Consider the following 27932-nt stretch of genomic DNA (forward strand, 5'->3'; position numbering starts at 1 on the left):
TGCACAGGAAGCAGGGGCTTCCTTATTGCTCTTCTGAGTTAGCTGGGGCATAGGCCTTCAGTAAGTACCATTCTAAGGTAGTTGTCTGCCTGTGATATTTCTCTTCCTGCCTCTCCATCCATTTGGAAGGATGTGCCTTACGATCTCTATCTGTCTGCATGACTCTTATTCATAGAATCGTAGGACTGGAAGGGACCTTAAGAAGTCATCTAGTTCAATCCCCTCCACTCGTGGCAGGACTAAGTATTATCTAGACCATCCCTGACAGGTATTTGTCTAACCTGCTCTTAAAAACTTCCAATGATAGAGATTCCACAGCCTTCCTAGGCAATTTATTCCAGTGCTTAACCACCCTACCAGTTAGGAAGTTTTTCCTAATGTTTAACCTAAACCACCCTTGCTGCAATTTAAGCCCACTGCTTCTTGTCCTATCCTCGGAGGTTAACAAGAACTATTTTTCTCCGTCCTCTTTGTAACAATCTTTTAGGTACTTGAAAACTGTTATGTTCCCCTTCAGCCTTCTGTTCTCCAGACTAAACAAACCCAGTTTTTTCAATCTTCCCTCATAGGCCATGTTTTCTAGAACTTTAATACTTTTTGTTGCTCTTTTCTGGACTTTCTCCAATTTTATTCTTTTCCCCCTCTCTGCCAAATAATTTGACCTTTCTCCTTCTGTGTCAAGATTACTTGTTTTTCGTGCTTCTGAGAAGTCCCCACTTCATTGCTTGTCTGGGGAACTGTCCAGCATGGTTATAGGGAAAGTTATTTACCTAGAGTCTCCCATTCTCAAGATACTCACAGTGATGGGTTCCCCCCAGGGTGCCATCTGGAACTGGGGTACCACTGAGCCCACCTGACCCACCAGCATCGGTTCCCTTTACCCTGTACTGCTGTGACCGGCCTGCCAAGCCCTCTCCCAGGCTCCAGTCTGCACCTTCACCAGCACACACAGAGGTAGGGACACACCTAGCTGCAGAAACATACAGATGCTGCCTCTGCCTGGGAAGGCTTCATCTAAGGAACTGCCCAGATACACAAGTGTATACCCCCCTCTGGAGGGTAAACCCAAAATTATACCGTCTTGCGCTGTACAGAGAACTGTACAGCGTAAGCACATGAAATTCGCCCTCTCCCTCAATGTGGAGAGGAAATATACAACAGCTTTTTACCCCAAGTTATAACTTCCACATGCTGGTTTGTGATAAAGCAAAAACAAATGTATTAACTACAAAAGATAGATTTTAAGTGATTATAAGGGATAGCAAACATATCAAAGCAGATTACCTAGTGTGACTAAGTGGGGATTTTCCCTTGTTATGTTGTATGTGAGTCTTACTGTTGAGCCTATGTGAGTTTTACTTTTTTGCATGTATAATATGTGACTCAGTTTCCCTGTGTGCTGCACCAATACCTCGGAGGTGGGAATAGGAGTGTGTGACTTTGGCTGAGACTTCTGGGGCAGGTGAGGCTGCTCCAACTGTCTGCATATATGCTATGACCAGTGCTCTTCATAACCTGAGACCCAGGAGGGGAATGCAACCAGGTGACGACTAGGTGACTCTTGTCTTGGGAAGTAAGACAAAGGAAGGAGGAGGAGCAATGGGGGTGTCTGAGGTCGGGTCACTGGAAGATGGGCAGTCTGTTTGGGGGACTGGAAGAGGAGGAGTCCAGGCCATCTGGCCCAGGACTCCCCAGGATGGATTTGGCTGAAAGTCACTGATTTCTGTGCTAACAAGTTCTGTTCTACACTGTGTTCCTGTCAACTAATAAACCTTCCATTTTACGCTGGCTGAGAGTCACGTCTGACTATGGAGTTGGGGTGCAGGGCCCTCTGGCTTCCCCAGGAGCCCCGCCCAGGCGAACTCGCTGCGGGAAGCGTATGGTGTGGAAGGAGATGCTGAATGCTCCAAGGTCAGACCCAGGAAGGTCGAAGCTGTGTAAGCTTCTTGCCCTGGCGACAGTATGCTCAGAGAGAGGAGGCATGCTCCCCCAGAGTCCTGACTGGCTTCATATGGAGTAGTTCCAGAGCATTGGCCTGGTGGCTCCGTGACACCTAGCAAATAAACAAAAATGGAATCTAAGCTTAATATACTAAGAGATTGGATATGAGTAGAAAATTCTTACCCTAAATGATGGTTTAAGCCGGTTGCAGAGATTCTTAAGGGGCCAGCTGCCCTTGCTTGTAGCTTAAAAACCCCAGGTAATCCTCTCGCAGGCTAGAAACTCCTCCAGCCTGGGTCCAGCACTCTTCCCCCCCACTCCACCCCACCCCACCCCAGTTCAGTCCTTGTTCCTCAGGTGTTTCCAATAGTCTCCTTTGGGCGGGGAGTCAGTGAAGAACCTCAATGATGTCACTCCCTGCCTTAAATAGTTTTTGCATATGGCAGGAACCCTTTGTCTCCAGCTTGGTTCCCATGCCTAGTCAGTGGAAAAACATTGGCATTCCAAGATGGAGTCCAGTATCAGGTGATCTGGTCACATGACCCTGTAGTGTCACAGCAGCCATGACTCGGACACTGTTTGTAGCATCCTCAGAAAGGCTCCCAGTGGGAGATAAACTTCTTCTAAGGCCTGTTGTTTTCTCTACTGGCCCTTCCCAGCCAACCATCTAGACTGATTGCATTCTGCTTAATGGGCATTCCCCAGGTGTAAAATATTTGTAATACAGATACACAGTCGATATTCCTAACTTCAGATACAAACATGATACATGCATACAAATAGGATAATCAGATTCAGTAAATTATAACCTTTTCAATGATATCTCACATGCCTTATTTTGCACAAAATACATTATAATTATGCCATACTCATATCATATTACTATCATATTACTATTACTATGAAGAATATGGGGCATAATGCCACACCCACCTTAATAGATCCCCACACTCAGACCTGTATACATGGGCTTGGTGGAAACTCCTACACTTCAAAGTTCTCGATCCCTGAACCCAGTAGTGAGTGTCTGTGCCTATGGTGCTAGAATGCTAAAAGTCTGCCCTCAGTGCTCCAGCTGTCACTCCCAGACTCTTTGTTAGTCCTTTTTTGTCCCTCTGTGGGATACCCAGCCCTTCTAGCTGGAACACATCCCTGCTCTTCCCAGTGGGAACTCCCCACAGCCTTACTGAGAGGTCTTCTTTACCAGGGGAGCATCCCTTATGCACTCTGGCACTCACTGTCCCCCTGGGTCCAGCTCTCCAGTATGCAGATATAAGTAGGTCTGTCATCAGGTGTTCGGCTGCATGTGTGTTCTCCCTGTGTGCTGTCCCAGCTCTGCGCAGACAGCTGGCACAGCAGACTTCGAGCATACCGCCCAATAAATCCACAGACTCGGTTTTCAGCGAAGGAACTTGGTGAGGGTTATTGCCAACGAGACACGGTGCTAATGCCTGGGCTCAATTGTTTCAGGTACACTAACACGTGTATGCCCGTGACAACGGACCAGCTCAGTGAATGGCAGGACTTTCCATTCTCCCCTCAGCCAGACAAAGACATTTCCTCTGAGATACATCTTTATACACCAATAAAACAAGTTACGTATCGCCCCTGACGTATCAGGGTGCCACCCTCTGACGTATTAGGGTGCCACCTGTTGCCTTGTACCTGTAGGCTTGATCAAAACATCTCTATCTATCATGCTGTCATCCTGACCTTATCCTTAAGATGGGTCAGCATGTTCCTGTTATCTTTGGGGAATGTGTTTGGTATCGGGGTGTTCTGGTACCACCCTTCTGGAATGTGAGTGCTTTGTGCCTAGCAATGCTTAGGAATATATGTTTTTGTAATATTAGCCCTATACTTGCCAAAAGATCCGGGGCCTCACAACTTAACTTTGCTTTATATCAGCAAAGTTTTAACTACTCTAGCCCTGGCCTCAGGCCTCACACCAGGACACTGATACAAGGCCTTATGTTTCGGGCCCTCTTCCTACTACACCCTCCACTGTTCTCTTGTCTTCAGCCCTCTCCGACCCTCAACTCAGGCTTTCTGGCTTAGAGCCAGCAGGCACCTCTTTCTGCTGCTCTTCCTGCCTTCAGCTCTCTCTGGCCCATGGGTCTCTGGCTTGGGGAGGTCAGCCAGCAAATCCCACTTGCTCTGCCTGCCTTCAGCCTTCCCCCAGAAAACTTCTTCTGGGTTCTGACAGCTCTCATGTGCCCAGACTGACTGACCAGACAGCTCTCACTTGTATTCTTCCTGATTGACTCTTGCAGTCCTGACTCACCGAGTTTCTCTGCTCTCTGACTTTCCCTGATATTGTATAGATCCAGGTACAGGTCTGTCTCATCTTACGCTGGGGTTACGTTCCGCAGTCCGCGCCTAAAGCGAAAATCGCCTATAGTCAAAATTACATTGAGTATAATGGCGGGTGGAATCGCCCGCACTACAGAAACAGTATTTAAATTGTTATTTTTCTCTTTTTTTTGTTTTGTTTTTTTTTGTTTTGCCGACCGTGTAAAGCTGAAATCGCACATGTTAAATGCGCCTAAGATGCGACAGACCTGTACTTCCCTGCCCTCCTAACTGGTCAAACTAGGAGTACCTCTTGTGGCACAGAGGAGCTGGACCTATTTAATTTACAGGGGCCCACCACCCTGTGACAGTCTGTTAACAATTTTTTTAAAGAAATTTAATCATCTTGGAATTGAAATTTGTTTAAATAGTGTTAGTGCAAAGATCAGGGGTCCATTAAAGTGTGTGTATATATATATATGCTCAGAGGAGAATGATAATTACAGATAAGTAAGTAGTTAACTCTTCTTCCCCATCGCCAATAGCTTCCACAGATTTCATGGACCCACTGCTACTATTCCCCAGGCCCCTCTGAGGAGAAACTGAACAAAATACAAAGTCTGATAGTTATGCTAGAGATCTTTGTCGTCCCACCTCTGTCTCCAATTTTCTTTTCCTGATTCCAGGCACAGGATGACGCCAGGCAGCAGCTTCGAGAGTTTGAAGAAACTAAGAAACAGATTGAAGAAGATGAAGATCGGGAAATCCAGGAAATCAAAATCAAGTATGAGAGACGACTTCGGGAAGAGAGAGAATCAAACCTGCGGCTGAAAGGAGAGACAGGAATCATGAGGAAAAAGGTAACTTCAGTTCTCTAAGGGGATCTGATTTGGCACCTGGAATACTAAGGCTGAGTTGAGTGTAGAATGTGTTCAATGAGAGTACTAGTCTATATCTAGACATGTATGGCATTTTACTGAGGCATGAAAGGGCAACTTCTCCTTCCTATAGTATAGCTTGGGAATCTTACAATATTAGGAGCAAAAAAAGAACCTATGTTCTGGTGTAACAGTGACTAGATTAAAGGGAGAAGAGAAGTTACAGGTTCCCCCTGCCACAGGGGCAATGCAGAGCTTTTCCCTCTACTAAGTTTACTGATATCTAGTACAGTTTGGGGCACTATATAAATAATTAATAACAATAATAGATAGTCCCATCTCTTGCAATTAAACTTTCTCATGCTTCTCAGGAGACTTTGCTACAATTTGATATTTATCTTACTGTCGGGAAAGTATTCCTGGTAATGAACCAAAATTTGTGCCTAGTTTTATCCCAGTTCCCTTAATTTTCACCCTTTTGTAGTAAACAATTCCTTTCCTTCCTTGGTGTTTATACTCTTCAGATATTTGTAGAGGGTTATGTTTGTCATCATCATAACACTTAAACAATTTTCAAGTAAATATGACTGCATTAGAATGACAAGCTATACAATTGTTGCCAAAGTCTAAGGAAAATTCATATCCTCTCAGATCTCTCTCGGGGTAGGTACAAGTCAAGCAGGATAAGATTATGTACTGTATTTGAGGTTTGACCCCTTTCTTCCATTTGTCAGTACTGTCCTGATTACCATTCCTGATATAGTGACAGGTTGCTACACAGCATGGAGCCATCTCTGCCATCTTTCCTTTCTCCCAAGGTCAGGTAGTTTTTCCACATCACTCTCCAGTTCCCAGTAGTATAGAAAGTGTCTCTGTTTCCATCTCTTCTGTAACATTAGCTGCACAGTCGCTCCTCTCAGGGTTTAGACTGTACTTTGTGTGTCACAAATTCCACCTGTCGTTTGTGGTCACTGATTCTGTGCTTGGAGAGAGCCTGCATTTGAATCCAAGCACACCCTTAGTATCTACTCTTCCTCCCATCTGTGCTTCCTTCCACATTGCAATCTATCCACAGAACAGTCTCCTTTTCATATACTCCTAATGACCCCCTCTCTTCATTCATATTCCTCCATAAAAGCACACACACTGCTCCATAAAGCTTTCACCAGAATTTCTCAGGAAATCTGCAGTGCTTTGTGACTGCATCTTCACTGGGTGTAATTTATGTATCTGAGTTGAATTTCCTGTGTTTATACCAGAGGCACAATTTAAGCATTCATAAAAAAGAGAAAAGAAATAGCCTTTGCTCTTGTGAAGATCTGAAGATAAGCAGAGCATGATGTGGTTTTCCTGAGTCTGCAGATGGCTCAGTAGCCTCTCCTGTTTTCAGAACTTTGCCAAGAAGCACCAATGTGCAGTTAGCAAGACTCTGGCCAGTTAGGGTATTTTTATAATGCAGTGAGAGATGTGATTGCAGTTTGGGTAGTCATACCCAGCTTTAATCTAGCTAGTGTGGCTAAAAATAACAATGAAGGTATGGTGGCATGGGCTTCAATTCAGACTGTACAAGCTCACCCAGAACCCTGGATATGTACTTGCATTTCTAGCTCATGCTGGGATCCATGCTACCGTGTCATCACTGCTATTTTTAGCTGCATTAGCTAAATTAATGCTAGCCCAAGTATGCCTACCTGTAACCTTGAAGTTGTCTTTAACTCCTCCCTCTGTCTCAACTCTGTGCATCCAAAACTTGCTGCCACCTTCTCCATAACATTTCTCACACCTAACCTTTTCTGCCTGTTCATGCCACTAAAACTCTTATGCAGAGTCATCATCCCATCTTGTTTACTGACATCTTCTCCTGTCCAGCTTCCCTGACATCCATCTTGCCCCCTTCCGATCCATACACAATGCAACTATTGAGATCATTGTCTTCCTTGCCTGTTGCTCCTGGCTCCTCTCTTCTCTATTGTATCCACTCAAAGCTTCTTCTGACCTTCAAGGCTCTTCTTGTTACTTGTTTTCCCTCTTTGCTTTCTTCCATGCTGCCTCATCACATGAAATGCCCTTCCTGAACTCATTATTAAATTCATTACTCTCTCATCCTTCAGATCCCTTCTCATAACTCACTTCTGCCACATTGCCTACAAGAAATCAGCCAAAGTAGGATGGTTAAATTGAATGGCAGTTGGAGAAAGTTAGTATTTCTGTGTCTCTAGTTCAATAGCCTACAGAAGGAGATTGAAGAGCGCAGCAATGACATTGAGACAATGAGAATGGAACAGCAGAAGCTGCAAGGTGTCATTAAGTCATTAGAGAAGGATATTCTGGGACTGAAGAGAGAGATTCAAGAAAGAGATGAGACTATCCAAGACAAGGTGAGGCAGAGCTATGACAGTCTGAGTAGCTGAGTTTTGTCACCCTCCCCTCACTCAAACACTGCTATTGGTATTACAATTCTTTGTATTGTTGTAGCACTCAGAGACTCTAATTAGTATCTGGGTCCCATTGTGCTAAGCTCTGAAGAAACTTGAACAAGAACACAATCCCTGCCTTGAAGAAGGCCTAGAGATAAGGACTCTGTGAGTATGTCTAAACAGCAAAGAAAGCAGCTGACCTGTGCCACCTGACTCGGGCTTGCAGGGCTGCGGGACTGTTTCATTGCTGTGTAGACTTCTGGGCTCAAGATGAAACCTGAGCTCTGGGACCCTCACACCCCTCCCCCAGTCTGAGCCCAGAAGTCTACACAACAATGAAACAGCCCCGCAGGCCCAACCCCGTGAGCCCGAGTCGACTAGCATGGGCCAGCCAAGGGTGTCTAGTTGCTAGTAGACATACTCTATGTTTCTTCCCTCCCCCCAGATCTTTCCTTGGGGATCTGTAGCTCAGGATTTTGAGCTACTTACCCCTTCCTTGGGTTTTGTAACTGATATCTATATTGTCATCCCCTCCCGCTTGTTCCTTGTCCCTCTCTGTGGGATTTGTGATTTAAGGTCTCAATCTCTATTTCCATTTCTCTGAGGAACTGTGGCTATAGTGTCTTCTCCCCCTCCCCCCCCCCCCAACATCCAGACATCCCTCCAGGGATCTGGTTGAGAGGTCTGTGTCTGATTCTCACTGGCTTCCTGCTTTGAGTCTTTGAAGAGAGCACTGACTTGTACCTATGTTTGCTTGTCCCAGGAGAAGCGGATTTATGACCTAAAAAAGAAAAACCAGGAGCTGGAAAAGTTCAAGTTTGTACTGGATTATAAAATAAAGGAGCTGAAGAAGCAAATAGAACCCCGTGAGAATGATATCAAAGCAATGAAGGAGCAGATCCAGGAGGTGAGCAGTGCACTCTTCTGACCCCTGCCACCCAGCCCTCCCTCTTTTCAAAGGGATGATAGGGCAAATGTACTAGGAGACTGCACCACATTTGTCCTTTGATTTGCCTTATTTAATGAGCATGAAGTATTGACTCACTCTTAATCCAAACTTGATTTCTTTGTTACCAATAAAATGACTTCTGCACATTGGCCATCCCTTCCCCTTTATACCAAGTCCTTGAGGTGACCTTCTTTTACATGGGAATTGCCCCAGTGGATCAGACCCAACCAGTGTGGGGTCCTGTTTCAAACAATGGTTAATGCCAAACTCTGCATAGGAGGGTGTAACTCATTTTCTTAATAAGACATCAAATTGTACAATACTAACCTATGGGAATTCTTATTCAAGATTTTATGTGAATGAATGTTTGACTTCCACTTACATCCGACTGTTAATCCCATTGTTTTCTTTCCAAACCTTCACTCTCACCACAGAAACTAGTCTCCAGTCCCCAGATGTTGAGGGTTTTTTTAAAGTTTTGGTTAGAACTAAGACATTTAGGAAGTCACCTAAACTTTTGAAGCCTTTGGAGACCTTAGGCCTATATAGTTCTTCAAATGGCTTCTGCATATTTCCATGCTTGGGATGTAGCAGATTCATGCAGTTCAGATGGTGGAATTTAATTCATATGCTGGTTGGTGCTCTCATGCACCCCTCCCCCATCTGTTCCTGAACATTCTAGGGATTTAGCTATAATGAATAGCATGGCACTGCAACCACCTCCGTTCCTTCCCACCACCAGCTGCGACAGACCAGGAACAGCTCCAGAAAGAACCCCAGGCCCCTTTTATATAGTGTGCTTAGTGGTTAGCTAATAGTTTAAATCACTTTACTGTCGAGATTTTAGTGTAGGTTTGTGGTTTTATTATTAAAGTGTTTGATGTTAGATTACTTTTAAATTATCTTTGGGACCAAGAGAGACAGTGGACCTAAAAGCAAAGAGATCAGGGTTCAGACAGCATGCCTCATGACCAGTGCCATATCTGTCATCAGATCAACACACTTGGTGCCTGACTTGTCTTGGAGAGTGACACTCACTAGGTGTTCTAGATATAGTGCTTTTACAAGAAGGACGAGAAAGGAGAGTCAGAACAAACTGAAGGCCATTCTGCTTCAGGAAGCCCTTGCAATAAAACCTGTCAGTGCTGAAAAGACAGGTGGCTCCAGAAAAAATCTTAGACCTGCTCCAGCATGCAGTAAAGACTCCAGACATCCTCTTTCAGCAGCAGACTTGTTCATTATACCAGATCCTCATGTACTGGACCCATTAGTTGAGGAAACAAGGAGAGAGCCACTATAGGCTCTGGCCATTCTGTTATCGTCTGCGATCCCTCAGGGTTGAGGATGATCTCTTTCACAGGTGGTTTTTTGTGTGTGTCCCCTTTGGTGACTGGAGGATTTTGATCCTTAAGCCACAAACTAATTGGCAAACATTGCAGGTCATGTTGGAAGACAGAGTTTGGCCATGATTGCTGCATAACAGTCATCTGTCCTTTCTTTTCTGAAATTTTTCTGGGACCAGGGCAAGGCAATTTTTCTCAAAAATGATCATCCCTTCTCTGACAAGTCTTTGCCAGTTAGCCCTGTCCTTGGCTACTGTCTCGCAGTGCGTGGTATCAATGTTACATCTTTTGATGTTTGTCTTAAGGGTGTCTTTAAAGCATTTCTTTTGGCCTCCCCATTTCCTTTCTCCTTTGGTAAGTTGGGTGTACAGTAATTGTTTTGGTAGGCATGCATCAGGCACGCGCACACAGGGCCTCAGTACTGAAGGTGTTGGCCTCCGTGAGGACACTGACGATAGTGCGGCAAGCCTCCCAGTTTAAGTTGAAGATCTTCCGGAGAAAGTGCTGGTGGTGGCGTTCCAGGTTTTTCAGATCTTTTCTGTAGGTCACCCAAGTCTTGCAGCCATAGAGGAGAGTTGGGATTACCATCGCTTTATAAACTGAAAGTCTAGTATATGTTCTAATGAGATTATTGAACACCTGTTGAGACAGTCTGCCAAAGGCAAGGCTTGCCCAGCGGATTCTGTGCTGAATCTTGATGTCTATGTTTGCTCTCTGTGAGAGATGGCTGCGAAGGTAGGCAAAGTGTTCTATATTTTCCAGTTCTTCTCTGTCAGTGTAAATCATAGAATCATAGAATATCAGAGTTGGAAGGGACCTCAAGAGGTCATCTAGTCCAACCCCCTGCTCAAAGCAGGACCAATTCCCAGCTAAATCATCCCAGCCAGGGCTTTGTCAAGCTGGGCCTTAAAAACCTCCAAGGAAGGAGACTCCACCACCTCCCTAGGTAACGCATTCCAGTGTTTCACCACCCTCCTAGTGAAATAGTTTTTCCTGATATCCAACCTGGACCTCCCCCACTGCAACTTGAGACCATTGCTCCTTGTTCTGTCATCTGCCACCACTGAGAACAGCCAAGCTCCATCCTCTTTGGAACCCCCCTTCAGGTAGTTGAAGGCTGCTATCAAATCCCCCCTCATTCTTCTCTTCTGGAGACTAAACAATCCCAGTTCCCTCAGCCTCTCCTCATAAGTCATCTGCTCCAGACCCCTAATCATTTTTGTTGCCCTCTGCTGGACTCTTTCCAATTTTTCCACATCCTTCTTGTTGTGTGGGGCCCAAAACTGGACACAGTATTCCAGATGAGGCCTCACCAATGTCGAATAAAGGGGAACGATCACGTTCCTCGATCTGCTGGCAATGCCCCTACTTATACAGCCCAAAATGCCGTTAGCCTTCTTGGCAACAAGAACACACTGTTGACTCATATCCAGCTTCTTGTCCACTGTGACCTCTAGGTCCTTTTCTGCAGAACTGCTACCTAGCCATTCGGTCCCTAGTCTGTAGCAGTACATGGGATTCTTCCGTCCTAAGTGCAGGACTCTGCACTTGTCCTTGTTGAACCTCATCAGGTTTTTTTCGGCCCAATCCTCTAATTTGTCTAGGTCCCTCTGTATCCGATCCCTACCCTCTAGTGTATCTACCACGCCTCCTAGTTTAGTGTCATCTGCAAACTTGCTGAGAGTGCAGTCCACACCATCCTCCAGATCATTAATAAAGATATTAAACAAAACCGGCCCCAGGACCGACCCTTGGGGCACTCTGCTTGAAACTGGCTGCCAACTAGACATGGAGCCATTGATCACTACCCGTTGAGCCCGACGATCTAGCCAGCTTTCTATCCACCTTACAGTCCATTCATCCAGCCCATACTTCTTTAACTTGGCGGCAAGAATACTGTGGGAGACGGTATCAAAAGCTTTGCTAAAGTCAAGGAATAACACATCCACTGCTTTCCCCTCATCCACAGAGCCAGTTATCTCATCATAGAAGGCAGTTAGGTTAGTCAGGCACGACTTCCCCTTCGTGAATCCATGCTGACTGTTCCTGATCACTTTCCTCTCCTCTAAATGTTTCATAATTGATTCCTTGAGGACCTGCTCCATGATTTTTCCAGGGACTGAGGTGAGGCTGACTGGCCTGTAGTTCCCCGGATCCTCCTCCTTCCCTTTTTTAAAGATGGGTACTACATTAGCCTTTTTCCAGTCATCTGGGACCTCCCCCAATCGCCATGAGTTTTCAAAAATAATGGCTAATGGCTCTGCAATCTCACCCGCCAACTCCTTTAGCACCCTCGGATGCAGCGCATCCGGCCCCATGGACTTGTGCACGTCCAGTTTTTCTAAATAGTCCCGAACCACTTCTTTCTCCACAGAGGGTTGGTCACCTTCTCCCCATGCTGTACTGCCCAGTGCAGCAATCTGGGAGCTGACCTTGTGCGTGAAGACAGAGGCAAAAAAATCATTGAGTACATTAGCTTTTTCCACATCCTCGGTCACTAGGTTGCCTCCCTCATTCAGTAAGGGGCCCACACTTTCCTTGATTTTCTTCTTGTTGCTAACATACCTGAAGAAACCCTTCTTGTTACTCTTAACATCTCTTGCTAACTGCAACTCCAAGTGTGATTTGGCCTTCCTGATTTCACTCCTGCACGCCTGAGCAATATTTTTATACTCCTCCCTGGTCATTTGTCCAATCTTCCACTTCTTGTAAGCTTCTTTTTTGCGTTTAAGATCAGCAAGGATTTCACTGTTTAGCCAAGCTGGTCGCCTGCCATATTTACTATTCTTTCTACACATCGGGATGGTTTGGTCCTGCAACCTCAATAAGGATTCTTTAAAATACAGCCAACTCTCCTGGACCCCTTTGCCCTTCATGTTATTCTCCCAGGGGATCCTGCCCATCTGTTCCCTGAGGGAGTCAAAGTCTGCTTTTCTGAAGTCCAGGGTCCATATTCTGCTGCTCTCCTTTCTTCCTTGTGTCAGGATCCTGAACTCGACCATCTCATGGTCACTGCATCCCAGGTTCCCATCCACTTTTGCTTCCCCTACTAGTTCTTCCCTGTTTGTGAGTAGCAGGTCAAGAAAAGCTTTGCCCCTAGTTGGTTCCTCCAGCACTTGCACCAGGAAATTGTCCCCTACACTTTCCAAAAATTTCCTGGATTGCCTGTGCACCGCTGTATTGCTCTCCCAGCAGATATCAGGGTGATTAAAGTCTCCCATGAGAACCAGGGCCTGCGATCTAGCAACTTCTGCTAGTTGCCAGAAGAAAGCCTCGTCCACCTCATCCCCCTGGTCTGGTGGTCTATAGCAGACTCCAACCACGACATCACCCTTGTTGCTCACACTTCTCAACTTTATCCAGAGACTCTCAGGTTTTTCTGCAGTTTCATACCGGAGCTCTGAGCAGTCATACTCCTCTCTTACATACAACGCAACTCCCCCACCTTTTCTGCCCTGCCTGTCCTTCCTGAACAGTAAAACTTCCTTGCCGAGACTGATGATTGACCGAGAGCTGGCTGGTGAAGAACTTTTGTTTTGCCAAAGTTCAGGGTTAGCCCTAGGCTTTTGTAAGCTTCAGAGAAGCAGTTAAGGGCTGTTTGTAGATCCTCCTTTGAGTGTAGAACTACAGCACAATCATCTGCGTACTGGAGTTCAGTTATTGGGTGACCCTACCAGGAGTACAAGGCTCCCAATGGCATTGCTATTGGGGTCTTTAATACATGCAAGCTTCTCCACCACATTAAGATGGCAGCCCAAGGAGAAGCAATTCTGTTATAGTGCTCGCTCAGATTCATTATTCAGATCCAGTGCCTCCTATATATTCGGCTCCAATATGGCTGACTCTGGAAAGAGAGAGCTCTCCTTGAATAGAGCTGTGCCCTATGGAAAAGAGAAGATGAGTAGAAGAAAGTCAGCTGTTAACTTACCTGTCTTGTCCTAAAATACCATCCAGTTCCCCAGCTAGATATTTGTCTTCAGTTCCGGAACCTTTATTATCTCCCATAATTTCTGTTTCAGATCCTAGATTAGAACAACAGTTGGAATCGTATCACGGACCACCTGGTTCCAGTCTTCATCTGGGATTAAACTTTTGGGTTCTCAAACAGTCCCTGAGAACTCTTTGTACTACAGTGAACCATATCTGTACGTGGATTATTGGTTGGAGTGGGGGGGTGCCACCATAGTATAGACTACCTTTTTCTTGGAGTGGCCACTCTTGGGATATGCGCCGATTGATGTTGTTGAACGGTGTAGTCTTCTATTAATTATGCCTGTTAGAGTACTCACAAATCCCCACCCCATCTCTCAGCATTCAAGCACGTTTTGAGGGTGGGGCTATACGAACAGGCATGGCAGCAGTTCCTGCCTCAGTTCCAACTACTGACCATGTATGGATGTGAGCCTTCTTCAGAGTCAAGATCTTTACTCTTTTAATAATTATATAGTTAGTTGTTAATACTTTTAAATGTTAGTATTAGTATTACTGCTAGTTAGCAATGGCAGATTTGAAGATAAAAAAATACAGATTTAAAAGATATTTGTCGTGTCCTGCAGTTTTTCAGGCATCAGACACCTGTGCATGGTGCGTAGGAGAAGGGCATCCGCTTCTCGTTGCACTGTCTGCAGGATTTTCACGCTGTGAGCTAGAAAGGAGCGGCAGAACAGACTCGAGGCCCTCTTTCTGCAAGAAGCCTTATCAGTTAAAACCTGTGGATCTGAGATTTCTAATGCTCCAGATAAGAGAGATAAGAGGCCTTAATAGGCTTCAGGACCTTCTGGTATCAGGAAACCTTCTACTTATAAAGCATCAGCTTTGATACCAAGCTTCAGATCTAAAAAGACTGAGTGTTTGGTAACAAAACCCTTGGACCCATTTCTGATAAGGGTACAGACAGTAATTGAAACAGTCTTGGACAAAAGACAGTCTGTACCTGAGGCCTCTGCAGAACTGGGACCTTCAGTTCTGAGAAAAAAGAAGGCAAGACTAAACATCTTTTGGTGCTTGGCATTGTTTCTCATTCTGGGGATCCTTCGGATTATAAGTATGTGGATCTGCGATGCACCACAGAGTGAGTTCTAAAACAGATAGTATCATCAAATTACCCTCTTTGCTTAGTTCCTAAGAAATTAGCAAATCCAGGTATTCCATCAGCACCAATACCATCTAATGTGGTTACCACACAGGTACATGTGTAACTGCGTTACTTGGGTCTTCTAGGTTCTTCGCTGAGACCAGAAGAAAGATGTTTGGATAAAGATCTGTCACAATGCTCTCCTTCTCACAAGTGACACACAGTTGTTTCCTCACCACATGAGTTTTTGATTGTTAACTCCATCTCCCAGGACACCTATAGGGTCGCCTTGATGACCTGGTGTGTGTGTTGTCTTCCTGGTTCCTGTTCCTGTTTTGTTTCCTGGTTCTTGATCCCTAAACTCAGTGTTCCTGTTCCTTTTTCTTTTGCGGGGAAAAGCTGCTTAGGACTTGCTGCTACATATCTGCTATTTGAACTGTTATGTTTTGTTCAGATTGTTGCTGACCTAACTGGTTCATGGTTATTACCTGTTTTGACTGACAACTTACCTGTGTGTCTTGCTTTGTTTGTTTGTTTGTTTTGGGGATTGCTGCTCTGGGATGTATCTATTCTGCAACCTGTACATCCTTCGATTGTTGAATTGATACGTTATTAGGAATTGTTTGAACTATGTGCAGCTTGTGCTGACTCTGAGGCTGCTAGGTTACCCTTGCTGCAGAACTGTGATAAAAGCTTGGCATTTGTATACCTTACAGACAGTGAGTGAAGCTGTATCCTCTGTGCTTTACAAAGGCATAGTCTGGACTGCATAGTTTTATATTGTTAAAGGCTCAGCTGTTAATGCTGTTCCATTATTGTTGTATGATCTGTGCTTACAGCTTGGTATTATATATGAATTTGCACAGGACACTTCAGGTGTGGTTATGTTGGCTAGAATAGAAGGGAATTCCCAAAGTATTGTTCAGAGACACCAGGATTTATTTAACGGAGACAGTGTGTGTTCTCTCTGCGTTAGCTTTGAATGCCAAGCCCTTTGCACCACCTGCATGTTGTTTACCCCCTTGCACTTGTGGACAAGAGCTGAGCAGAATTGCAGCACATGAAAGATAATGGTGGAGACGGAAGGGCCTACAGATTGAAGCTCACCCACAGTGATCTTGTATAAGTAGGATGGCAATCTTCAACCGCACACAGGTTTTAGGGCACTGTGATAGGAGGCACTCACCTCCTGAGTGCCCCCAGTGGCTGTTGCGGTACTGCAATCTTTTTCCGTTCCTGGTGCTCCCTGTAGGTTGCCAGCCTCACTAGGTCAGACTTCTATCCAGACTTCCATCCAAGTCACAGGGTCAAAAATGTACCCCTTCCAGGGTAGCAAAGAATTCACCAAACTGTCTGCCCTCACCAGAGTCTTCAGCCCCATCTCTGGGCCCTTTAAATCCAGCCTTTTGCTTGGGCTTCTGAAGGAATTTTGTACCCTTCTCGGGGCTTAGGCCACTTTGCCAGTGGCTGTTGGGAGAACCTGGGCCCACCCACTATTCTGAGTTCCAACTAGAGACCCTATAAACAGCAACCATGTATGGCTTCCTTTAATTAATTGCTGCTGCATTCCCTGGGCCTCTTCCCACCTGGTCCCTTTACCTTTGTCCATTACCTTAGGGCTAAAGTTCTCAAGTCCTCTCCCCCAGGTCCAGTAAATGCAGCCTGTAAAGCTCCTTTGGCCAGAGAGGAACACTGTTCCTCACCTTTCTGGTCCCAGCCAAGAACTGACTTGCTGAGGCCCTGCTGCTCCTCTTAGGTAGGGTGACCAGATCGCAAGAGTGAAATATCAGGACACATTGTGCGAGCGGGGGAGAGAAGAGAGTCACAGGTGCACAGCCCCGACCGGAGCCATGAGAGGAGGCGCACAACCCTAGGAAGCTGCAAAAGGGGTGTACGGCCCCTGCTGCAGCCCGCACCACAAGCCACAGGGCAAGTACTCAAGGACTCATGGCCCCAGCTCCAGCCCCCAGCAGAAGCCACGGGGCCAGGGCTCCAGCTCCAGCCCCTGGCTGAAGCCACAGGACAGGGGCACAGGATCCTGGTTGCAAAGTCAGACTCCGTTGCAGGGCAGGGGAGCGAAGGGTCACAGTTCTAGCCCTGGCTCCAGCCGCAGCCTCAGTCACAGAGGAGAGGCCCACAGTCCTGCCTTCAGCTGTCAGTGGCTGAAGCAAACCAAGTCACAGAGGTCTGGAATTGGTGAGTGTCATGGTCCCCCTGACTAAATTATAGACTTAGCTGTAATCCATATTAAACATACAGATTTATTTGTACACTAAACAAATAGGGGTAAAGGGCCGGGTTTTTTATTCAGTCAATAAATCAACTTCCCAATTTGCATACCTCTCAGACATGCCAGAAGTCTAGTACTTCTTGGATGACTTTGCCATAGTCTTGACTTGCTTCTGGGCAATCACAAAGCTGTAGCAGTCCCTGCAACTCATCCGAAAATTAATTTTGACAAGGGTTTCACTCCGCACCAAGTCTATGCTGCTTCGATTCCAGACATCAGTCCATGCACCTTTCATGATTGAAAATACATGGTCTGTTGCTTACTGGTACACTGAGCATGTATGACACCAGCTTTGTCATGTTCAAGAATTCAGTGCTATCGTCCTTATTTCTCAGCACTTGAGACCAGAGTTCCCCAACTGAGTAGTTTCCAGGCTCCAACTCTGAGTTGATGTCTTTTGATGACACAGTGCTCATCATAGAGCTGATCAAGATCCACTGTTTTCTGGAGGTTTACAGCTGTCACGGCCGCAGACAGATCCTTGTATTCAAATGCCCTATTAACTTTGATGTTCAAGCACTGGGTATTGAACAAGTAGCCAGTTGTTGAAAAAATCAAATCATCTCTCCAAATATAGGATCTACACATCATAAAATTCCATGAAGTCTTTCTGGAGACATGCAGCAGTGACAGGCAGCATCTCAGTTAATGCATTTTCAACTCTGGAGCCAAAGAATTTGTCATTCTTCCGTTGCTGAAGTTTAATTCTCAGAGTATTCATTATGGCATACACTTCACATGCTGTCAGAACACAGTATCATTGAAGATTTTCAGGACATTCTGGAGGAAAAACAGATGAAACTCAACTTTGCTAGGCCCCTCACCTTGTTCACCATTTTCCATGTCCGAGAAGAGCATCCATAGAGATTTTGGACACTTCTCACTGCCCAGAGAAATAAAGTAGCACCTAACAGCCTGCCATATACTTACAAGCCTGTTTACAGCTGGGAAAAGACTCAACCAGCGTGTTGGAACGTGGCACAGTAAAGTGGAATACTCCATATCTACACTGTCAAACATATCTTTCAATGCTGCTACTCTCTTAGCAGAACTGCTGAAATGATTGAACGTCTTAATCACCAGAGTCTCAATGTCAACTTGTAGGGTATTGCTAGCATGTTTCACAGCATTGTGCACAACATGGGCAGGGCAGTTTGCAGGCAAGATATTTTTGTTTTGTTTTTTTTAAATTCTGATACACTGATTGTCACTTTCCATAATTCACGTTTGCATTATCACTTTATTTAGGTCTAGTTTATATGTCGCAAGTTTTTCAAGTAATGTGTTGCTTATGGCCTCTGCAGTCTCTTTGCTTTGCTCATAGAAGTCTAACAGTTTATCTTGGACCCCATGTTCGGGTATCCAGTATCTTAGCGATAAGGGGAAAGTTTTCACATTGTCTTTGTTAGATACATCTATGGCAACTGAGGAATAAGGACTGTCTGCCTTGCTGAGGTCTTTTAAAAATTCTGTTGAGAGCGGTGACAGCACATTTTTGATCAATGCCTCCGCTTTAGTCCGGCCACAGCTGACATGCTTCGCAATCGTTGAATCTGGATACAAGGTAGGCGCCAGTTTAAGTTCACAGTCACACGAGTGATAGGAGTGTTGATGAACTACTGTGTGGTAAACTTGAGTTAGCTCAACAGCGATAACCTTGTTATTGAAGGATTCATTTGGCCTGCTGAAAAAATGGGAGACCAGGGTATTGCTCTTGTGAGTCTTGGTGTTTTGTTCATGATTTTTTGAATCAGCATGATGCTTAACATCAGACTCACCGCCACGGCAAATGCTAAATTCCTTCTTGCATGCTTTACAAAAGGCTTTTGAATCACATTCGTAAGATTTCCGAATCCAGGCGTAAGTGGCTTCCCATTCTGTCCTGTATCTGCACTGTCTTTTTTGTTTTTTGGTAGTTGGCTCTTCCCTTGCCATTGCCATGTTGGATGGGGTTTTCGGCTGAAGACCGTTACCTAGCTAGCTAGCCACTGAAAAGAACTGTGCAGTCTCTGTGCTTCTTACGTGTTATTACGTGCCCACTGTAGTTTGTCCTATGGTATGCACTGTGGTTCAGAACTGTAAACTAAATATCTCTACTGTAAATTGCATTACACCTGAAAACAACCTGAAAAACCAAAATTGCCAGGAGATAACAGATCATAATCGGGTTTAATGGGACATTCCCAATCGACTAATTTTCTATTTCACTACCAAATTTTAAAATTTACCTGAATATTGGGACAAATGGCATCCCGATTGTACATCAAGCAGATGCATGCCGCCAGGAGCAATCCCTGCTTGCCAGTGTGGGTAAGTGAACTGGGCAGCAGCTTAGCAGTGCTCAGCCCCGGCCTGCCCTGGGTGGAATCAGCATGTGCAGAAGCAGGTGCCTCCTTTCTTTGGCTCTGCCATGAGCTAGGTGGACCAATCTGCACACACTGTGCTGGGGGAGCCCAGGCCACACTGCTGGGTCAGCCCAGCTGACACTCACCTCGGGGAACTGCCGGCCGCTTCCCAGGAGCCACCCCAGGTAAGCAGTGCCGGGACTCACCCCTGCACCCCCTACCCCAGCCTTCAGTTGAGGAGGTGAGCAGCGGGAAGGGCAGGGCTGGCCAGGGGCAATGGGGCACACTGGTCCACCTGGCCCTGTGCTACCAGCATGCCTCTTCCTTTTGGGAGTGGGCCCATGCTGCACCACACAGCTCCCCTGCCCAGCGCCCCCTGGATCCACTATGCCCTGCACCCCCTGAACCCACTATGCCGAGAGCCCCCCCACAACCCTCCCCACATTTCCACCACAAATGCACAGTGCTGTGCACACCACCACCCCTGCCCACAGCCCCACCACAGCTGCCCAGTACCCCACACAGAACCCCCCACTCGCTAGTTTCCCAATACACACAGATTTATTCTCCCATCCCTCCACCAGTGCCTTTCCCCACAGCCCCACTATCACAACTAAACAATGCCCCACACAGACCCAAAATGCCCTGACACACACAGATCTCCCCCACTACCCAGCACCCCCCAACAGGCCCCAACTGCTTAGCACCCCAAAACACACAAACCTTCCCCACTGCACAGCGCCCTCCACACCCTCACAGCTGAGCATCCCACACACACCTCCCAGACACTCACTCCATCAGACCCTGCCCCCTTCCCTGGCCGCACTCACCAGCCCTGCTGGGAGGTCTCTGGCTCCTAGGGTCAGAGCAGCAAGTGGGGGGTCTCCAGACTCTCCACGTACTGCGCCCACCACAAGTGTGAGCTCCGTGTCTCCCATTGGCCAGGAAAAGCGCCAGTAGGAGCTGTCGGAGCCACAGAGCGGGGCTTGCAGGCGGGAGCAGCATGCAGAGAGCCCCACACCCACCACCGACCCTAAGAGCCAGAGGGAGCTGCCAGGAGGCGAGGTGGGGGGTCCCGGCGGTGCCTACCTGGTGCTGCTCCCAGGAAGGATCTGGCAGGTCCCTCTGACTCCTAGGATCAGGGGTGGCCAAGGGGTCTCCATGTGCTGCTCCCGCCTCAAGCGTGAGCTCCGTGGCTCCCATTGGCTAAGAAAAGTGCCAATGGGAGTTGCCAGAGCCGTGCAGCGGGGCTTGCAGGTGCCGGCAGTGCGCAGAGAGCCCCCCGCCCCAACCCTAAGAGCCAGAGGGACCTGCCGGGGGGCGAGGTGGGGAGTCCTGGCAGTGCTTACCTGGTGCTTCTGGATCAAGTACTAACCCAACTCCAACAAGCTGACATAAAGTTGAATGCGGCCAAGTGTAGTTTTGCAAGGTTGGCGTCGTCATATGCAGAAACAGTAGAGTAGACTGTATGGCTTTTACTGAAAGACATGCCAATTAACTTAGCACAGACTGCTGACACCATTCTTCAAGATGCTGAACTGCGCGAGGTGATACATGCTTGTGACAGAGTGCTGAGAACCAGTAGCTGACCCAGCACACTGATCACTTACCATTAATTAGCACCACCAAGAAAGGCCTGATGGAGGAGGAGAGTATTTAATTGCCCAAGCCGACTGGGAGTTGATGGAGCTAATTATTCCACCATCTGGGAAGGCTAGTTAAAAGCACAGGAAGGAAGTGCAAAGGGAGTGGGGGCTAGCTCTGCAATGGGAAGCTAGGTTTCTGGCGGGTGAAATTGCTTTCTCTTCCTTCCCTAGAGAAAAAACTGTGGGTTGAAGGAGACTGTAGTTAGAAGTGCTGCGTAGGGATTGTGGTGGGGACTTGATGGTGGTAACATTAATAAAACTCTCAGAGATGTTGACATGCAAAAGGCATCCAAGATTGTTTGTGAGGAACCCCAGAGCAGTAGAGGAGTCTGTCCTCTGACAGTGCTGTACAAGTGGGTTGGATGGACCCAGGCCTTAAGAAAACTTTGTCTATATTTTACAAAATTCATTCTGAGCTCACAGTGAAGACGTACTACTCGATATTTCTTATGCAGAGGAGCCCAGATCATCATCCCAGCAGCATTGTGGGAAGCAGTGCTGGATGTGGCTTATAAAGGACATTTGGGAGTTACGAAGATGAAGGAACTACTGCGTAAATATGCTTGGCGGCCAGTGCTGTGCTCAGACATTGAGTGTCATATGAAGGCATGCTTAGCTTGCACAATGCATTGAACTATTGTTCCTCTGGCCCGTTTGAAACCAATAGTTATGGAGCATGGCAGGGAATTGTAGTGGATATTACTAACCCCTCTATTCCACTGCATGGCTACACACTAGTGACTGTTATAGACTATTACTCATGATACCTCTTTGCATTCATAACTTCACAAGGCATTGCAAAGGAGCTAATTTCTTGCCTAACCACCTGAGTCACTCTGTTTGGCCTACAGGAGAGCCTTGTTTCAGATAATGCGACACCTTATGTATCAAGACAGTTTGAAGGCTTTGACGAGTATTGATACAGTACATGATAAATCTGCTGTGTACCATCTTCAAGGAAATAGCATAACGGAGAGACTGCATGGGACTCTGAAGAAGTATGTAGCTCATATACTGGAGGAATGTCAAGATACACCCTTCCCTATTGCATTAAGTTGTGCTTTATATGATATTTGGAGCAAAGCTCATGAAAGTATTGGAGAAACCTCATTTTATCGGCTCTTCAGCTGACCTCTGAGGACCAAGTTTTCTAGGCTTATGGAAAATATTCATCCCATCCCTTTGCCATCATTGAAGCCAGCTGATGTGACTAGGAAATATGTGAATTTCAACAAGCGTATCCATGCAAGCAGCATATGTTAGGGGAGGATATGGAAGTGATTTCCATACCCATGCAGGGAGCATGGCAAGTGCATTTACCACGAAGAGAATGCATTGCTAATCAGCAAGATATACTGCCTTCTGAAAAGGGAACAAAGAGAAAAGAGGATGATTTTTCTGCTTACAATGATGTCATGTGGCCAGCTGGGAAAGTTTCACCCCAGCACCAGTAACTACCCCTGAGCTAAATAAGAGGTCCCTGGATACCTGGTGCCTTCGGCTAGCCTAAGTTCGCTCTAAGCTGTGCAGCCGTGCGGTAGGGTGACCAGGTGTCCGGCTTTTGACGGAACACCCTGTCGAAAAGGGACCATGGTGACTCCGGTCAGCACCGCCGACTGGGCCATTAAAGGTCTGGTGGGCGGCATCACTGAGGCAGGCTAGTCTGTACCTCTCCTAGCTGGCACCGCACTGCACCCCAGAAGCAGCCAGCTGGTCCAGGTCCTAGGTGGGGGGGGGGGGGGAACCACAGGACTCTGCACGCTGCCCCTACCCCAAGCACCAGCTCCGCATTCCCAGCCAATGGGAGATGGGCGGGGGCGGTGCCTGTGGGTGAGAGCGCGCGTGGAGCTCCTGCCAAACCCCTTCCCCCCCCACCTAGGACCCGGACCTTCTGGCTGCTTCCAGGGCACGTGCAGCACAGTACCAAGACAGGCAGGCAGCCTGCTTTAGCCCCCCCCCCCCCCCCGTGCCACCGACCAGGAGCCACCCGAGGTAAACCCGTACCCCAACCCGCTGCCCCAGCCCCAAGCCTCCCCCAAATCCAGAGCCCCCTCCTGCACCTGAAAGCCCTCATCGCCAGCCCCAGGCCAGAGCCCTCACACATGCCTGCACCCCAGCCCTGAGCCCCCCCAAACCCAGAGCCCCCTCCTACACCCCAATGCCCTCATCCCTGGCCCCAGCCCAGAGCCTGTCCCCCCAGCCCAGAGCCCTCACCCACCATGTACCCCAACCTCCTGCCCCAGCCCAGATCCCCTTCCCACACCCTAAACCCCTCATCCTCAGCCCCACCCCAGAGCCCTCATCCCCCTTGCACCCCAACCCCCTGCCTCAACCCGCAGCCCCTTCCCACACTCTGAATCCCTCAGCCCCAGCCTGGAGCCCCCTCCTGCACCCAAACCCCTCATCCCCAGCACCGCCAGCCTAGAGCCTTCACCCCTTCCCACACCCCAACTCCCTGCCCCAGCACAGTGAAAGTGAGGAAGAGCGAGCCACTGAGGGAGGGGGAATGTAGTGGGCAGGGAGCGGGGCCTCAGGGCAGGGGTGGGGCCTTGGGGAAGCAGTGGGGCTAGGGTGTTCGGTTTGGTGCAATTAGAAAGTTGGCAACTCTACCCGTGTAGCTGCCCAGCAAGCTATCAAGTGCTGTGCACTTCAAGTGCCTCTTCCCCGCACTGCCGCGCTGCTCCTGCCCTCTGCCTTGGAGCTGCTCCCAGGAGCCTCCCGCTTGCTATGCATAGCGCGGACGAGGGGGGCACCAATGTCAGAGTGTCCCCTTCCCCTGTCCACCCTGCCCCTGTATCCCATCTCTCTGCAGAGCAGTGGGGGGGGGGGAGATGCAACAGGGCTCAGGAGTGGGACAGAGGGAACTTGTTGGTGGCTGCGGCTCTGTCTGCTTTGAGTGCCAATCTACTTAAAAGGGCAACATAGTTAAAGGGGCAACACGTCTCTCTCTCTCTCTCTCACTCACTCACTCACTCTCTCACACACACACACACACTTTGTGTCTCATATACACATACACACACTCTGTCTTTCACACTAACCTCCCAACACATACTTGTGTTCAGGGCCGGCTTTAGGCCGATTCAGCCGATTCGGCTGAATTGGGCCCCGCGCCAAGAGGGCCCCGCGCTGCAGCTCTCCACCCCGCCCCCAGCTCACTTCTCCCTCCTCCCCTCCCCTGCACGCTCCGCCCCCTCCCCTGCTTCCCGCGAATCAGAGATTCGCGGGAAGTCTGAAAAGAAGCAGGGGCGGGCCGGTGTATCAGCACACAAGGTAAGCTGGGGTGGCGGGGGCGCGAGAAGGGCTCGGGGAGGCGCGGCCCCTTCCCGCAGGCCCCAGCTTACCTTGTGTGCTGATACACCAGCCCGGCTTGGCTCCAGCCCGGCCCCCGCGGCTCGGCCCCCACGGCGCGGCCCGGGTCTGGCCCGGCCCGGCCCCCGCGGCACGGCCCGGGTCGGGTCTGGCCCGGCCCGGGTCGGGTCTGGCCCGGCCCGGGTCGGGTCTGGCCCGGCCCGGGTCGGGTCTGGCCCGGCCCGGTCCCCGTGGCCCGGGTCGGGTCTGGCCCGGCCCGGTCCCCGCGGCCCGGCCCGGGTCGGGTCGGGTCTGGCCCGGCCCGGTCCCTGCGGCTCGGCTCGGGTCAGCTCCGGCCCGGCCCAGTCCCCGCAGCGCGGCCCCCCCGGCGCGGCCCCCGCGGCTCGGGTCGTGTCTCGGCCCCCCCCCCGGTGCGGCTCGGGTCGTGTCCCTCCCCCCCCCGGCGCGGCCCCCGCGGCACGGCTCCGGGTCGGACCCAAGCCCGGCAACCCCGGCCGGAGCCCGGCTCAATTCCTGGGGGTGGGGCTTGCAGCAAGCCCTGTCCCCAGGAATCGGGCCCCGCTCTTGCTAAAGCCGGCCCTGCTTGTGTTGTTGTTGTTACTTCTTGATACTTCCTGCAATGCACATATACTCTGTAATTGTCTTCTTTCAAAGTGCTGTTGTTTGAGTTTTTTGACTGGTCTATGCATTTCATAATTTTTATTTCTCTCTTACGCTTAAATTTAATTCTTTGAGTAGTGAGTTCTAAAATGCCTAACCTATCCAGGCTGACGTAATTATCCCTATGGTAAATTTTAAAAAATATATCTAGTTTTTTTGTTTCTATTGGTGGCACACATCCGCACATTACCTCGATAATTTGGTGCACATAACAAAATTAATTCCACACATGGATGGGAAAAATTAAAGGGAACATTGCTAGGTACCACTGAATTTTTGGGGAGAAGGAAAAGAAATTATGATGACGTACGTCATGTGTGTGTGTGTGAGACGGGTGAAAGCAACTTACAGGACTTACCAGTACGGCCGGAGTTCTGAGCGGGGGCGTGGCCTCACCCGGAAGAGGCGTGGCCTCAACTGGAAGAGGCGGGGCCTCTCAAGATTTAAAGGCCCAGGGGCACCGGCTGTGGCTGGGAGCCCCAGGGTCTTTAAATCGCCCCAGGGCCTTTAAATCACCCCAGGGCTCCCAGCTGCAGAGGTGGCTGGGAGACCCCGGGGCTCAGGAGCAAATTAAAGGGCCCGGGGCTCCGGCTGCTGTGGAGCTCCGGGCCTTTTAAATCCCCATTGCAGCTCCAGCAGCCGGGCTCGGGCGGGGATTCAAAGGGCCTGGAGCTCCCTCGGCTGCGGGGAGCCCCGAGCCCTCTAAATCCTCCCCGCAGCTCCAGCAGCTGGGCTGGGGCTGGGATTTAAAGGGCCCGGAGCTACTGCCGCTGCGGGGAGCCCCAAGCACTTTAAATCCCCACCGCAGCTCCAGCAGCCGAGCTTGGAGCTGCAGGGGGATTTAAAGGGCTCGGGGCTCCCCGCAGCGGCCAGAGCACCCGGGTCCTTTAAATCCCCGCTGCGGAAGCCGGTGCAGTCCGGCACGGCGTACTGGCTCTTGCCGGTACACCAGACTGGCTTATTTTCACTTCTGGTGTGTGATCTGCCTTGTTCTTGTTCTTGTTTCTGTTTTGTTGCCTGGTTCCTGCTCCCTGAACTTGGTGTTCCTGTCCCTGTTTCTTTTGCAGGTGGGAAAGCTATTCAGGGGCAACTGCTACATATCTCTTGTTCCGACTGTTGTTATATTTTGTTCAGGCTGTTGCTGATATAACCAGTTTATGGTCATTATATGTTTTGACTGACAATCTACTTGCATGTCTTACTTTATTTTTTCATCGGGGGATTTCTGTTCTAGGGTGCATCAGAATGTAACAGTCATCTAAGAGAACTCTATCACCTCTGTTGCTGTTGTGGATCTCTACCTGAGTGGTATCCCCAATTATTTTCTTATCGGATCTGGCCTCAGATCTGCATTAAGAGGAAGAGAGTGATCCAACTGTTTTTTCCAGAGCCTCAATATTGAGGGGTGTTTGTTTAATCAGACTATCATAAATTCATGCATCCTTCTAACTATGATATTATACCAGACTGGGCATGTTGGCGGGAGTGGCAAGGGCCTCCACTGATGCCTTGGCTATACTGTCCAACTCCAGGATTTCCATATCAAGCTCCTTCAAGTGGTACGACCTGGGCTCTGCATCGATACAATGATGTTCCTTTAGATCTGGGACACTCAGATCCGATACCATGCAATAAATCCCCCGTGCTGATCCAAGACATCTTATATGATGAAGCAGAGGAAGGTGATGCACCTCTAGAAATCAAGATTTTGCATTAAGACCAGGAACTCTCCAGATGAAAATGTGGGAGTAGCTTCAGCTTCCTCACTTTCTGAGCTAGTCAGCAGAAGGGTTTCTACTTTAAAATTACCTTCTGTTTCACTGGTGTAAATGTCTCATCCTATCTTTTAAATCCTTGGAAATACCTCTACAAAGTTTCTCTGCCCATTCTGGAGGGTCGCTGGCATCCAGCAAAATCAATATGGTATACTCTGACTTCCCGTCAACCAATTAAAAAAACAGTTAACCACTCATACAGGATCTGATAATGTTTTTTGTTTGTATTTTTTCACCTACCTTCTCCCACTAATTCTGTCGTAACAGCTGCAGTGATCAAGAACAGGATATTTACATTCTACCCCCAGTGACAAAGAGGGAAAAAATTAGATTATTTGGAAGAAAATTATTTTCTTCTTCTTCTTCTTTAAACATGAGGCTAGCTAACTACCTAACTGTCAGGGTAATGTGTGACATGTTAATTTCATTTACAAAACTAGAACAATATAAAATTAACATGGCACATGTTAAATTAATGGATTAAAATCTGATATATGATAGCTCTCAAAATGTAATTATAATGGGGAATAGTCTAAAGTGTGTGTGTTTCCAGTGGGGTCCAGGATCTGGTTCTTGGCCCTAAGCTATTAAACATTTTAATTAATGACCTAGAAGAAAACATAAAATTATCACTGATAAAGTTTGCAGATGACACAAAAATTGGGGGAGTGCTGAATAATGAAGAGGACAGATCACTGATTCAGAGTGACCTGGATCACTTGGTAACCTAGGCGCAAGCAAACTCTGTGAGGTTTAATACAGCTAAATGTAAATGTATATATCTGGAAACAAAGAATGTAGACCATATTTACAGGAGCGGACTTCTATCCTAGAAAGCAGTGACTCTGAAAAAGATTTGGAGATCACGGTGGATAATCAGATGAACATGAGCTCCCAGTGTGAGACTGTGGCCAAAAGAGTTAATGCGATCCTGGGATGCATAAACAGGGGAATCTTGAATAGAAGTAGAGAGGTTGTTTTACCTCTATATTTGGCACTGGTACAACTGC

General features: G+C 48.0%; 1 protein-coding gene across 7 annotated transcripts in view; it reads left to right on the top strand.

Annotated features, from left to right (window-relative positions):
- The window catches only part of CFAP57 (cilia and flagella associated protein 57), a 123232-nt gene that overhangs the window by 77207 nt on the left and 18093 nt on the right, over positions 1–27932 (top strand). For 4 of the 7 annotated variants that reach the window (XM_042845257.2, XM_008166679.4, XM_008166681.4 and 1 more), the window contains 3 exons: positions 4920–5093; positions 7331–7489; positions 8292–8435. In XM_042845257.2, coding sequence (XP_042701191.1) covers positions 4920–5093; positions 7331–7489; positions 8292–8435 — 477 coding nt within the window. Of the gene's footprint in view, positions 1–4919; positions 5094–7330; positions 7490–8291; positions 8436–18593; positions 18749–27932 lie in introns of all 7 variants that reach the window. The other 3 variants (XR_006173197.2, XM_008166680.4, XM_065553648.1) reach the window with 3 other exon arrangements.

This window comes from Chrysemys picta, chromosome 8 (assembly GCF_011386835.1).
Source record: "Chrysemys picta bellii isolate R12L10 chromosome 8, ASM1138683v2, whole genome shotgun sequence".
Lineage (NCBI taxonomy): Eukaryota > Metazoa > Chordata > Testudines > Emydidae > Chrysemys > Chrysemys picta.